Source organism: Salvelinus alpinus, chromosome 1 (assembly GCF_045679555.1).
Source record: "Salvelinus alpinus chromosome 1, SLU_Salpinus.1, whole genome shotgun sequence".
Taxonomy (NCBI): Eukaryota; Metazoa; Chordata; class Actinopteri; order Salmoniformes; family Salmonidae; genus Salvelinus; species Salvelinus alpinus.
This window is the reverse complement of record NC_092086.1, coordinates 32,381,329-32,393,853: the sequence shown is the minus strand read 5'-3', so window position 1 is coordinate 32,393,853 and position 12,525 is coordinate 32,381,329. Positions and strand designations below refer to the sequence as shown.

The window sequence follows — 12,525 nt, the reverse complement described above, 5'->3', positions numbered from 1 at the left end:
TGTTTCCTCACCTTCCTCCCACAGTTTTGTCTGTCCCTTCTCTGTCTTTATCAATCTTTGCCACCTGTCTTCCTCTCTTTCTCTCTCAATTCCCTAAATCATTCTTGACCATCTATGTAATGACCTCCATATTATTCCCATCAAGTGTGTCTGTCCTTTGATAATGACATATGAAAGAAACCACTTGTATGTTAACAACAACAAGACATCTGAAGTGGCTCTGTCCATTGTTCCCTGACAGCTGTTCAAAGGGAAGTTCTTCTACTGCTTTGGCCCTGACGTCAAGAACATCACCAACAAGTCTGACTGTCTGCAGGCCAACTACAAATGGGTCCATCACAAGTACAACTTTGACAACCTGGGACAGGTGAGGATTTCTCCCAGTTTCAATTTCAGATGAGGTGTCAACCTGATGGACATGAATGGACCAGTATGAAATACTGAACTGATGGACATGGTGAATGGACCAGTATGAAATACTGAACTTATGGACATGGTGAATGGACCAGTATGAAATACTGAACTTATGGACATGGTGAATGGACCAGTATGAAATACTGAACTTATGGACATGGTGAATGGACCAGTATGAAATACTGAACTTATGGACATGGTGAATGGACCAGTATGAAATACTGAACTTATGGACATGGTGAATGGACCAGTATGAAATACTGAACTTATGGACATGGTGAATGGACCAGTATGAAATACTGAACTTATGGACATGGTGAATGGACCAGTATGAAATACTGAACTTATGGACATGGTGAATGGACCAGTATGAATTACTGAACTGATGGACATGGTGAATGGACAAGTATGAAATACTGAACTGATGGACATGGTGAATGGACCAGTATGAAATACTGAACTTATGGACATGGTAAATGGACCAGTATGAAATACTGAACTTATGGACATGGTGAATGGACCAGTATGAAATACTGAACTTATGGACATGGTGAATGGACCAGTATGAAATACTGAACTTATGGACATGGTGAATGGACCAGTATGAAATACTGAACTGATGGACATGGTGAATGGACCAGTATGAAATACTGAACTTATGGACATGGTGAATGGACCAGTATGAAATACTGAACTTATGGACATGGTGAATGGACCAGTATGAAATACTGAACTTATGGACATGGTGAATGGACCAGTATGAATTACTGAACTGATGGACATGGTGAATGGACCAGTATGAATTACTGAACTTATGGACATGGTGAATGGACCAGTATGAAATACTGAACTTATGGACATGGTGAATGGACCAGTATGAAATACTGAACTTATGGACATGGTGAATGGACCAGTATGAAATACTGAACTGATGGACATGGTGAATGGACCAGTATGAAATACTGAACTTATGGACATGGTGAATGGACCAGTATGAAATACTGAACTTATGGACATGGTGAATGGACCAGTATGAAATACTGAACTGATGGACATGGTGAATGGACCCGTATGAAATACTGAACTTATGGACATGGTGAATGGACCAGTATGAAATACTGAACTGATGAACATGGTGAATGGACCATTATGAAATACTGAACTTATGGACATGGTGAATGGACCAGTATGAAATACTGAACTAATGGACATGGTGAATGGACCAGTATGAAATACTGAACTTATGGACATGGTGAATGGACCAGTATGAAATACAGAACTGATGGACATGGTGAATGGACCAGTATGAAATACTGAACTTATGGACATGGTGAATGGACCATTATGAAATACTGAACTTATGGACATGGTGAATGGACCAGTATGAAATACTGAACTTATGGACAAGGTGAATGGACCAGTATGAAATACTGAACTGATGGACATGGTGAATGGACCAGTATGAAACACTGAACTGATGGACATGGTGAATGGACCAGTATGAAATACTGAACTGATGGACATGGTGAATGGACCAGTATGAAATACTGAACTTATGGACATGGTGAATGGACCAGTATGAAATACTGAACTTATGGACATGGTGAATGGACCAGTATGAATTACTGAACTTATGGACATGGTGAATGGACCAGTATGAAATACTGAACTTATGGACATGGTGAATGGACCAGTATGAAATACTGAACTTATGGACATGGTGAATGGACCAGTATGAAATACTGAACTGATGGACATGGTGAATGGACCAGTATGAAATACTGAACTTATGGACATGGTGAATGGACCAGTATGAAATACTGAACTGATGGACATGGTGAATGGACCAGTATGAAATACTGAACTGATGGACATGGTGAATGGACCAGTATGAAATACTGAACTTATGGACATGGTGAATGGACCAGTATGAAATACTGAACTTATGGACATGGTGAATGGACCAGTATGAAATACTGAACGGATGGACATGGTGAATGGACCAGTATGAAATACTGAACTTATGGACATGGTGAATGGACCAGTATGAAATACTGAACTTATGGACATGGTGAATGGACCAGTATGAAATACTGAACTGATGAACATGGTGAATGGACCATTATGAAATACTGAACTTATGGACATGGTGAATGGACCAGTATGAAATACTGAACTTATGGACATGGTGAATGGACCAGTATGAAATACTGAACTGATGGACATGGTGAATGGACCAGTATGAAATACTGAATTGATGGACATGGTGAATGGACCAGTATGAAATACTGAACTGATGGACATGGTGAATGGACCAGTATGAAATACTGAACTGTTGGACATGGTGAATGGACCAGTATGAAATACTGAACTGATGGACATGGTGAATGGACCAGTATGAAATACTGAACTTATGGACATGGTGAATGGACCAGTATGAAATACTGAACTGATGGACATGGTGAATGGACCAGTATGAAATACTGAACTTATGGACATGGTGAATGGACCAGTATGAAATACTGAACTTATGGACATGGTGAATGGACCAGTATGAAATACTGAACTTATGGACATGGTGAATGGACCAGTATGAAATACTGAACGGATGGACATGGTGAATGGACCAGTATGAAATACTGAACTTATGGACATGGTGAATGGACCAGTATGAAATACTGAACTTATGGACATGGTGAATGGACCAGTATGAAATACTGAACTGATGAACATGGTGAATGGACCATTATGAAATACTGAACTTATGGACATGGTGAATGGACCAGTATGAAATACTGAACTTATGGACATGGTGAATGGACCAGTATGAAATACTGAACTGATGGACATGGTGAATGGACCAGTATGAAATACTGAATTGATGGACATGGTGAATGGACCAGTATGAAATACTGAACTGATGGACATGGTGAATGGACCAGTATGAAATACTGAACTGTTGGACATGGTGAATGGACCAGTATGAATTACTGAACTTATGGACATGGTGAATGGACCAGTATGAAATACTGAACTGATGGACATGGTGAATGGACCAGTATGAAATACTGAACTTATGGACATGGTGAATGGACCAGTATGAATTACTGAACTGATGGACATGGTGAATGGACCAGTATGAATTACTGAACTTATGGACATGGTGAATGGACCAGTATGAAATACTGAACTGATGGACATGGTGAATGGACCAGTATGAAATACTGAACTGTTGGACATGGTGAATGGACCAGTATGAAATACTGAACTGATGGACATGGTGAATGGACCAGTATGAAATACTGAACTTATGGACATGGTGAATGGACCAGTATGAAATACTGAACTGATGGACATGGTGAATGGACCAGTATGAAATACTGAACTTATGGACATGGTGAATGGACCAGTATGAAATACTGAACTGATGGACATGGTGAATGGACCAGTACGAATTACTGAACTTATGGACATGGTGAATGGACCATTATGAAATACTGAACTGATGGACATGGTGAATGGACCAGTATGAAATACTGAACTGATGGACATGGTGAATGGACCAGTATGAATTACTGAACTTATGGACATGGTGAATGGACCAGTATGAATTACTGAACTGATGGACATGGTGAATGGACCAGTATGAATTACTGAACTGATGGACATGGTGAATGGACCAGTATGAAATACTGAACTTATGGACATGGTGAATGGACCAGTATGAAATACTGAACTGATGGACATGGTGAATGGACCAGTATGAAATACTGAACTGTTGGACATGGTGAATGGACCAGTATGAATTACTGAACTTATGGACATGGTGAATGGACCAGTATGAAATACTGAACTTATGGACATGGTGAATGGACCAGTATGAATTACTGAACTTATGGACATGGTGAATGGACCAGTATGAAATACTGAACTGATGGACATGGTGAATGGACCAGTATGAAATACTGAACTGTTGGACATGGTGAATGGACCAGTATGAAATACTGAACTGATGGACATGGTGAATGGACCAGTATGAAATACTGAACTTATGGACATGGTGAATGGACCAGTATGAAATACTGAACTGATGGACATGGTGAATGGACCAGTATGAAATACTGAACTTATGGACATGGTGAATGGACCAGTATGAAATACTGAACTGATGGACATGGTGAATGGACCAGTATGAATTACTGAACTTATGGACATGGTGAATGGACCAGTATGAAATACTGAACTGATGGACATGGTGAATGGACCAGTATGAAATACTGAACTGATGGACATGGTGAATGGACCAGTATGAATTACTGAACTTATGGACATGGTGAATGGACCAGTATGAAATACTGAACTTATGGACATGGTGAATGGACCATTATGAAATACTGAACTTATGGACATGGTGAATGGACCAGTATGAAATACTGAACTTATGGACATGGTGAATGGACCAGTATGAAATACTGAACTTATGGACATGGTGAATGGACCAGTATGAAATACTGAACTTATGGACATGGTGAATGGACCAGTATGAAATACTGAACTTATGGACATGGTGAATGGACCAGTATGAAATACTGAACTTATGGACATGGTGAATGGACCAGTATGAAATACTGAACTTATGGACATGGTGAATGGACCAGTATGAAATACTGAACTTATGGACATGGTGAATGGACCAGTATGAAATACTGAACTGTTGGACATGGTGAATGGACCAGTATGAAATACTGAACTGATGGACATGGTGAATGGACCAGTATGAAATACTGAACTTATGGACATGGTGAATGGACCAGTATGAAATACTGAACTGATGGACATGGTGAATGGACCAGTATGAAATACTGAACTTATGGACATGGTGAATGGACCAGTATGAAATACTGAACTTATGGACATGGTGAATGGACCAGTATGAAATACTGAACTTATGGACATGGTGAATGGACCAGTATGAAATACTGAACTGATGGACATGGTGAATGGACCAGTATGAAATACTGAACTTATGGACATGGTGAATGGACCAGTATGAAATACTGAACTGATGGACATGGTGAATGGACCAGTATGAAATACTGAACTTATGGACATGGTGAATGGACCAGTATGAATTACTGAACTTATGGACATGGTGAATGGACCAGTATGAAATACTGAACTTATGGACATGGTGAATGGACCAGTATGAAATACTGAACTTATGGACATGGTGAATGGACCAGTATGAAATACTGAACTTATGGACATGGTGAATGGACCAGTATGAAACACTGAACTTATGGACATGGTGAATGGACCATTATGAAATACTGAACTTATGGACATGGTGAATGGACCATTATGAAATACTGAACTGATGGACATGGTGAATGGACCAGTATGAAATACTGAACTTATGGACATGGTGAATGGACCAGTATGAAATACTGAACTGATGGACATGGTGAATGGACCAGTATGAAATACTGAACTTATGGACATGGTGAATGGACCAGTATGAAATACTGAACTTATGGACATGGTGAATGGACCAGTATGAAATACTGAACTTATGGACATGGTGAATGGACCAGTATGAAATACTGAACTGATGGACATGGTGAATGGACCAGTATGAATTACTGAACTTATGGACATGGTGAATGGACCAGTATGAATTACTGAACTGATGGACATGGTGAATGGACCAGTATGAAATACTGAACTTATGGACATGGTGAATGGACCAGTATGAATTACTGAACTGATGGACATGGTGAATGGACCAGTATGAAATACTGAACTGATGGACATGGTGAATGGACCAGTATGAAATACTGAACTGATGGACATGGTGAATGGACCAGTATGAAATACTGAACTGATGGACATGGTGAATGGACCAGTATGAAATACTGAACTGATGGACATGGTGAATGGACCAGTATGAAATACTGAACTTATGGACATGGTGAATGGACCAGTATGAAATACTGAACTTATCGACATGGTGAATGGACCAGTATGAAATACTGAACTGATGGACATGGTGAATGGACCAGTATGAAATACTGAACTGATGGACATGGTGAATGGACCAGTATGAAATACTGAACTTATGGACATGGTGAATGGACCAGTATGAAATACTGAACTGATGGACATGGTGAATGGACCAGTATGAAATACTGAACTTATGGACATGGTGAATGGACCAGTATGAAATACTGAACTGATGGACATGGTGAATGGACCAGTATGAAATACTGAACTTATGGACATGGTGAATGGACCAGTATGAATTACTGAACTTATGTTTTGTATTTGTGCTTTTGTCTTTATATGTATGTTTATATTTCATATCTTTCATGTGTGTTCTGTCTGTCTGTGTATGTCTGCATTTCTGCATGTGTGTGTGTGTGTGTTCTGTGTGTGTGTGTGTGTGTGTGTTCTGTGTGTATATGTGTGTGCGTTCTGTACCACAGGCTCTGATGTCCCTGTTTGTGCTGGCTTCAAAGGACGGCTGGGTCAACATCATGTACCATGGCCTGGATGCTGTAGGGGTGGACCAACAGGTAACTAGTCTAATAGTGATCATCAAGTCTATCCATTATATTTCTATAGATGTATTATTTTTTCAGTTGTGTTGGCTGACTGATCTATCAGAGCATACTCAACTCCTTCTCTCCCTCTCCTCCCTCGACTAAACACTCACATGCACCACTCCTCTCTCTCTCCCTCCTTCTCCCCGTCCCTCACCCCTCCCTCCCCATCTCTCCCTCCCTCCCTCACTCCATCCTTCCCTCCTTCTCTCTCTCTCCCTCTCTCCTTTAGCCAGTGATCAACAACAGTCCATGGATGCTCCTGTACTTCATCTCCTTCCTCCTCATCGTCAGTTTCTTCGTTCTCAACATGTTTGTGGGCGTGGTAGTGGAGAACTTCCACAAGTGCCGTCAGAACCAGGAAGTGGAAGAGGCTAAAAGGAGAGAGGATAAACGACGGAGACGCATGGAGAAGAAGAGGAGGGGTAAGGGAGAGACGGGAAGAAGAGATAGTACAAGGTGCATGGAGAGAGAGAGGGAGGGTGAGAGTGAGAAAGGGAGGATGAGAGGGAGAGAGGGTGAGAGGGGGTGTGAGGGAGAGAGGGTGAGAGGGAGTGTGAGGGAGAGAGGGTGAAAGGGAGAAAGGGATGGAGGGAGGGTGAGAGAGGGTGAGAGGGAGAAAGGGAAGGAGGGAGGGTGAGAGAGGGTGAAAGAGAGGGAGGGAGGATGAGAGGGAGGGAGAGAGGGTGAGAGGGTGAAAGGGAGGGAGGGAGGGTGAGAGAGGGTGAGCGCGAGAAGGAGAGTGAGAGAGAGAGAGAGAGAGAGAGAGAGAGAGAGAGAGAGAGAGAGAGAGAGAGAGAGAGAGAGAGAGAGAGAGAGAGAGAGAGAGAGAGAGAGAGAGAGAGAGAGAGAGAGAGAGAGAGAGAGAGAGAGAGAGAGAGAGAGAGAGAGAGAGAGAGAGAGAGAGAGATTGTGTGAATTGTTTGAATTGTTTATAAGTATTACTCTTGACATCACAGGAATGCTATGTATAAAGTACTATTACCTGTGTTTGTCTCCCCTTGCCAGACGCCCAGAAGATCCCCTACTATGCCAGTTACAGCCCCATCCGCCTGTGGATCCACACTCTGTGTACCACCTACTACCTGGACCTCTTCATCACCTTCATCATCTGTATCAACGTCATCACCATGTCACTGGAACACTACAGCCAGCCACGAGTAAGACTGGAGGGAGCGGTTTGGGGGGGGGGTACAGAAAGACAGAGCGTCGTGTGTTTTCATGTATATTTGGCATATTTGAGTTTACCATACAAACAACAACAGTACACAGTACCATATGTGACTCCTTCTCTCTCTCTCTCTCTCTCCCCTTCCCTCCCACCTCCTTCTCTCTCTCCTCTCCCTCCTACCTCCTTGTCTTTTTCCCCCTCCCTCCCTCCCTCCCACCTCCTCTCTCCCCCCCTCCCTCTCACCTCCTTCTCTCTCTCTTTCTCCTCCCTCCCACCATCTCCTTCTCTCTCCCCTCCCTCCCACCATTTCCTTCTCTCTCTACCCCTCCCTCCCACCTCCTTCTCTCTCTCCTCCCCCCACCTCTTTCTCTCTCTCTCTCCCCCTCCCTCCATCCCACCTCCTTCTCTCTCCCCCTCCCCTCCACCGCTTTTTCTCTCTCCCCCTCCCTCTCACCTCCTTCTCGCTCTCTCCTCCCTCCCACCCCCTTTCTATTTCTCCCCCTCCCTCCCTCCCACCTCCTTCTCTCTCCGACTCCCTCCCTCCCACCTCTTTCTCTCCCCCTCCCTCCCACATCCTGCTCTCTCTCTCTCTCCTCCCTCCCACCATTTCCTTCTCTCTCTACCCCTCCCTCCCACCTCCTTCTCTCTCTCCTCCCCCCACCTCTTTCTCTCTCTCCCCCTCCCTCCCACCCCCTTCTCTCTCTCCCCCTCCCTCCCTCCCTCCCTCCCACCTCCTTCTCTCTCCCCCTCCCCCCCACTGCTTTTTCTCTCTCCCCCTCCCTCTCACCTCCTTCTCGCTCTCTCCTCCCTCCCTCCCACCCCCTTCTCTTTCTCCCCCTCCCTCCCTCCCTCCCTCCCTCCAAACCTCCTTCTCGCTCCTCCTTCCCCCCACCGCTTTTTCTCTCTCCCCCTCCATCTCACATCTTTCTTTCTCTCCCCCTCCCTCTCACCTCCTTCTCTCTCTCTCCCCCTCCCTCCCTCCTCCTCTTTCTCTCCCCCTCCCTCCCACCTCCTTCTCTCTCTCTCTCTCCCCCTCCCTCTCACCTCCTTCTCTCTCTCTCTCCCCCTCCCTCCCTCCTCCTCTCTCTCCCCCCTCCCTCCCACCTCCTTCTCTCTCTGTCTCTCCCCCCTCTCCTCTCCCCCCACCTCTTTCTCTCTCTCCCCCTCCCTCTCACCTTCTTCTCTCTCTCTCCCCCTCCCTCCCTCCCTCCTCCTCTCTCTCTCCCCCCCCCTCCCACCTCCTTCTCTCTGTCTCTCAGTCTCTAGATCTAGTGTTGAAGTACTGTAACTATTTCTTCACATCCACCTTTGTACTGGAGACCCTCCTGAAGCTCACCGCCTTTGGCTTCCGACGCTTCTTTAAAGACAGGTAGTTACAGGGCCACACTGACTTACTGAATAAACACTGTATTCACTGCTGCACTGGGGACACTGTGTGTGTGTGTGTGTGTGTGTGTGTGTGTTTGCGCATGTCAGTCATCTCAGTGTGTATGATTCATACAGAGTATATGATTCATAGCTGCCCTTCTTAACCACAACTCCATTAGAAAAGAGTTATTCTGACTTCAATGGTACTTCCTGGTAGTGTCTTAGCTTTACTATAGCTGAACTATAGCTGGGATACTCTCTGTATAGTCAAATACAGATACTGCTGAGCTACTGAATAAACACCTTCCACACTGCTACACTGGGGACACTGTGTGTGTGTTTTCTCACTCTGTGTGATTCAGAGTAGTAATGCCATAGCCGTAATATAACCAGGATGCTCTCTCTATACTAAATGGTACTAGTAAAGGTGACTGAATTAAATAAGCTGCACTGGGGACACTGTGTGTGTCATCTCACTGTATGATTCATAGTGTTTGCTGTACTGTAGGTAGTTAAAGGTAGGGTTAAAGTTAGGTTGACAGGTTAGGGTTAAAGTTAGGTTGACAGGTTAGGGTTAAGGTTAGGTTGACAGGTTAGGGTTAAGGTTAGGTTTAAAGGTTTAAGATTAGGTTAGGTTTAAAGGTTAGCGTTAAGGTTAGGTTTAAAGGTTAATGTTAGGTTTAAAGGTTAGAGTTAAGGTTAGGTTTAAATGTTAGGGTTAAAGGTTAGGGTTAATGTTAATGTTAGGTTTAAAGGTTAGGGTTAAGGTTAGGTTTAAAGGTTAGAGTTAAGGTTAGGTTTAAAGGTTAGGGTTAAAGGTTAGGGTTAATGTTAGGTTTAAAGGTTAGGGTTACGGTTAAGGTTTAAAGGTTAGAGTTAAGGTTAGGTTTAAAGGTTAGGGTTAAAGGTTAGGGTTAATGTTAGGTTTAAAGATTAGGGTTACGGTTAAGGTTTAAAGGTTAGAGTTAAGGTTAGGTTTAAATGTTAGGGTTAAAGGTTAGGGTTAATGTTAGGTTTAAAGGTTAGGGTTATGGTTAGGTTTAAAGATTATGGTTAAGGTTAAGGTTAGGTTTAAAGGCTTTGCCAGCTAGTGCCCACTCTGCAGAACTGCCTCCAGAACAGAACAGTTGCATTGTGTGTAGATGTATCATTGTCTATTTCATCAGATGCAGAATAACTATAGTTTGTATACTTCTCTATCCTCATCTCTGACCCATTCCAGACCCATCTCTGACCCATTCCAGACCCATCTCTGACCATCTCTGACCCATTCCAGACCCATCTCTGACCCATCTCTGACCCATCTCTGACCCATTCCAGACCCATCTCTGACCCATCTCTGACCCATTCCTGACCATCTCTGACCCATCTCTGACCCATTCCTGACCATCTTTGACCCATCTCTGACCCATCCCTGACCATCTCTGACCCATCTCTGACCCATTCCTGACCCATCCCAGACCATCCCTGACCATCTCCGACCCATTCCTGACCATCTCTGACCCATTCCTGACCATCTCTGACCCATCTCTGACCCATTCCTGACCATCTCTGACCCATCTCTGACCCATCTCTGACCCATCTCTGACCCATTCCTGACCCATTCCTGACCATCTCTGACCCATCTCTGACCCATTCCTGACCTATGGTCTCAATCAGGAAACAGAAATCACAGAAGAATCTCTCTGCCTCCATACAGTCCAATATCTCACCCTCACTGTGAGCAATATGGTGGAGCAGTGATTTCTCCCTGTCACGTTCCTGACCTGTTTTCTGTTGTTTTGTATGTGTGTGATGGTCAGGGCGTGAGTTTTGGGTGGGCAGTCTATGTTTGCTGTTTCTATGTTGGTTTTGGGTTGCCTGGTATGGCTCTTAATTAGAGGCAGGTGTTTTGCGTTTTCCTCTAATTGAGAGTCATATTAAGGTAGGTTGTTCTCACTGTTTGTTTGTGGGTGATTGTCTTCCGTGTCTGTGTCTGCGTACCACACGGGACTGTAGCGTTTGTTCGTTCGTTTGTTATAGTCTGTACCTGTTCCTACGTGCTTCGTGTTTTATGTAAGTACTCATGGTGTAGGTCAGTCTACATTCGTTTTTTGTTATTTTGTGATCCTTCCCAGTGTTTGTTTTCGTGTCTCGTCGATTGATTTAATAAATCATTATGTATTCAAAACCCGCTGCATTTTGGTCGAATCACTACTCCTCCTCTTCGTATGAAGGGGAGGAGGAACACCGTTACACTCCCATTCTATTATTACTGTTATTAATTAAATGACACCCACATTACTGTTAACAGGACCCCGATCAACCCACTCACAGATACATGGAGCATCACTAGAGCCATTCCTACTCATTCTCTCTCTCTAATTGTTTTCCCATTCAACATAATGGGTTAGTGATGAAGCAGATAGATTGTGGCTGATGTTGGATATCTATTCATTTCATTGACTCAGTACTGAATGGTTGGTGCTGAACTGCTGCTGCTGTTGACAACACATACACGTTCAAGATGTTGACGCGAACAAAACACAAACATTTACCTGGTGCTTTAATGGTATTGACCCATTTTCTATGATGGAGGCAGAGAAAGAGAGAGAGGGGATGGGAGGGGGAGGGGGTAGAAGAGAAAAGGGGGGGAGGGGTTGGAAAAGAGGAGATCAAATAAATGAGAAAGAAGAGAAAGAGGTAGAGGATGGAGAGAGAGAAAATGAAGAGAGAGTACAGGGGGTAGAGAGAGAGAGAAAAGGAAGAGAGAGTACAGGGGGTAGAGAGAGAGAGAAAAGGAAGAGAGAGTACAGGGGGTAGAGAGAGAGAGAAAAGGAAGAGAGAGTACAGGGGGTAGAGAGAGAGAGAACAGGAAGAGAGAGTACAGGGGGTAGAGAGAGAGAGAAAAGGAAGAGAGAGTACAGGGGGTAGAGAGAGAGATGTACAGTGGGGAGAACAAGTATTTGATACACTGCCGATTTTGCAGGT

The 12,525-nt window shown here is 43.8% G+C and overlaps 1 protein-coding gene across 2 annotated transcripts in view; it reads left to right on the top strand.

The window, feature by feature from the left end:
• Window positions 1–12,525, top strand: part of cacna1ia (calcium voltage-gated channel subunit alpha1 Ia) — a 157,216-nt gene that overhangs the window by 101,060 nt on the left and 43,631 nt on the right. For both annotated transcript variants that reach the window (XM_071398121.1, XM_071398111.1), the window contains exons 21-25: window positions 242–367; window positions 6,900–6,989; window positions 7,249–7,441; window positions 8,025–8,176; window positions 9,447–9,556. In XM_071398121.1, the coding sequence (XP_071254222.1) occupies window positions 242–367; window positions 6,900–6,989; window positions 7,249–7,441; window positions 8,025–8,176; window positions 9,447–9,556 (671 nt within the window). The remainder of the gene's footprint in view (window positions 1–241; window positions 368–6,899; window positions 6,990–7,248; window positions 7,442–8,024; window positions 8,177–9,446; window positions 9,557–12,525) is intronic.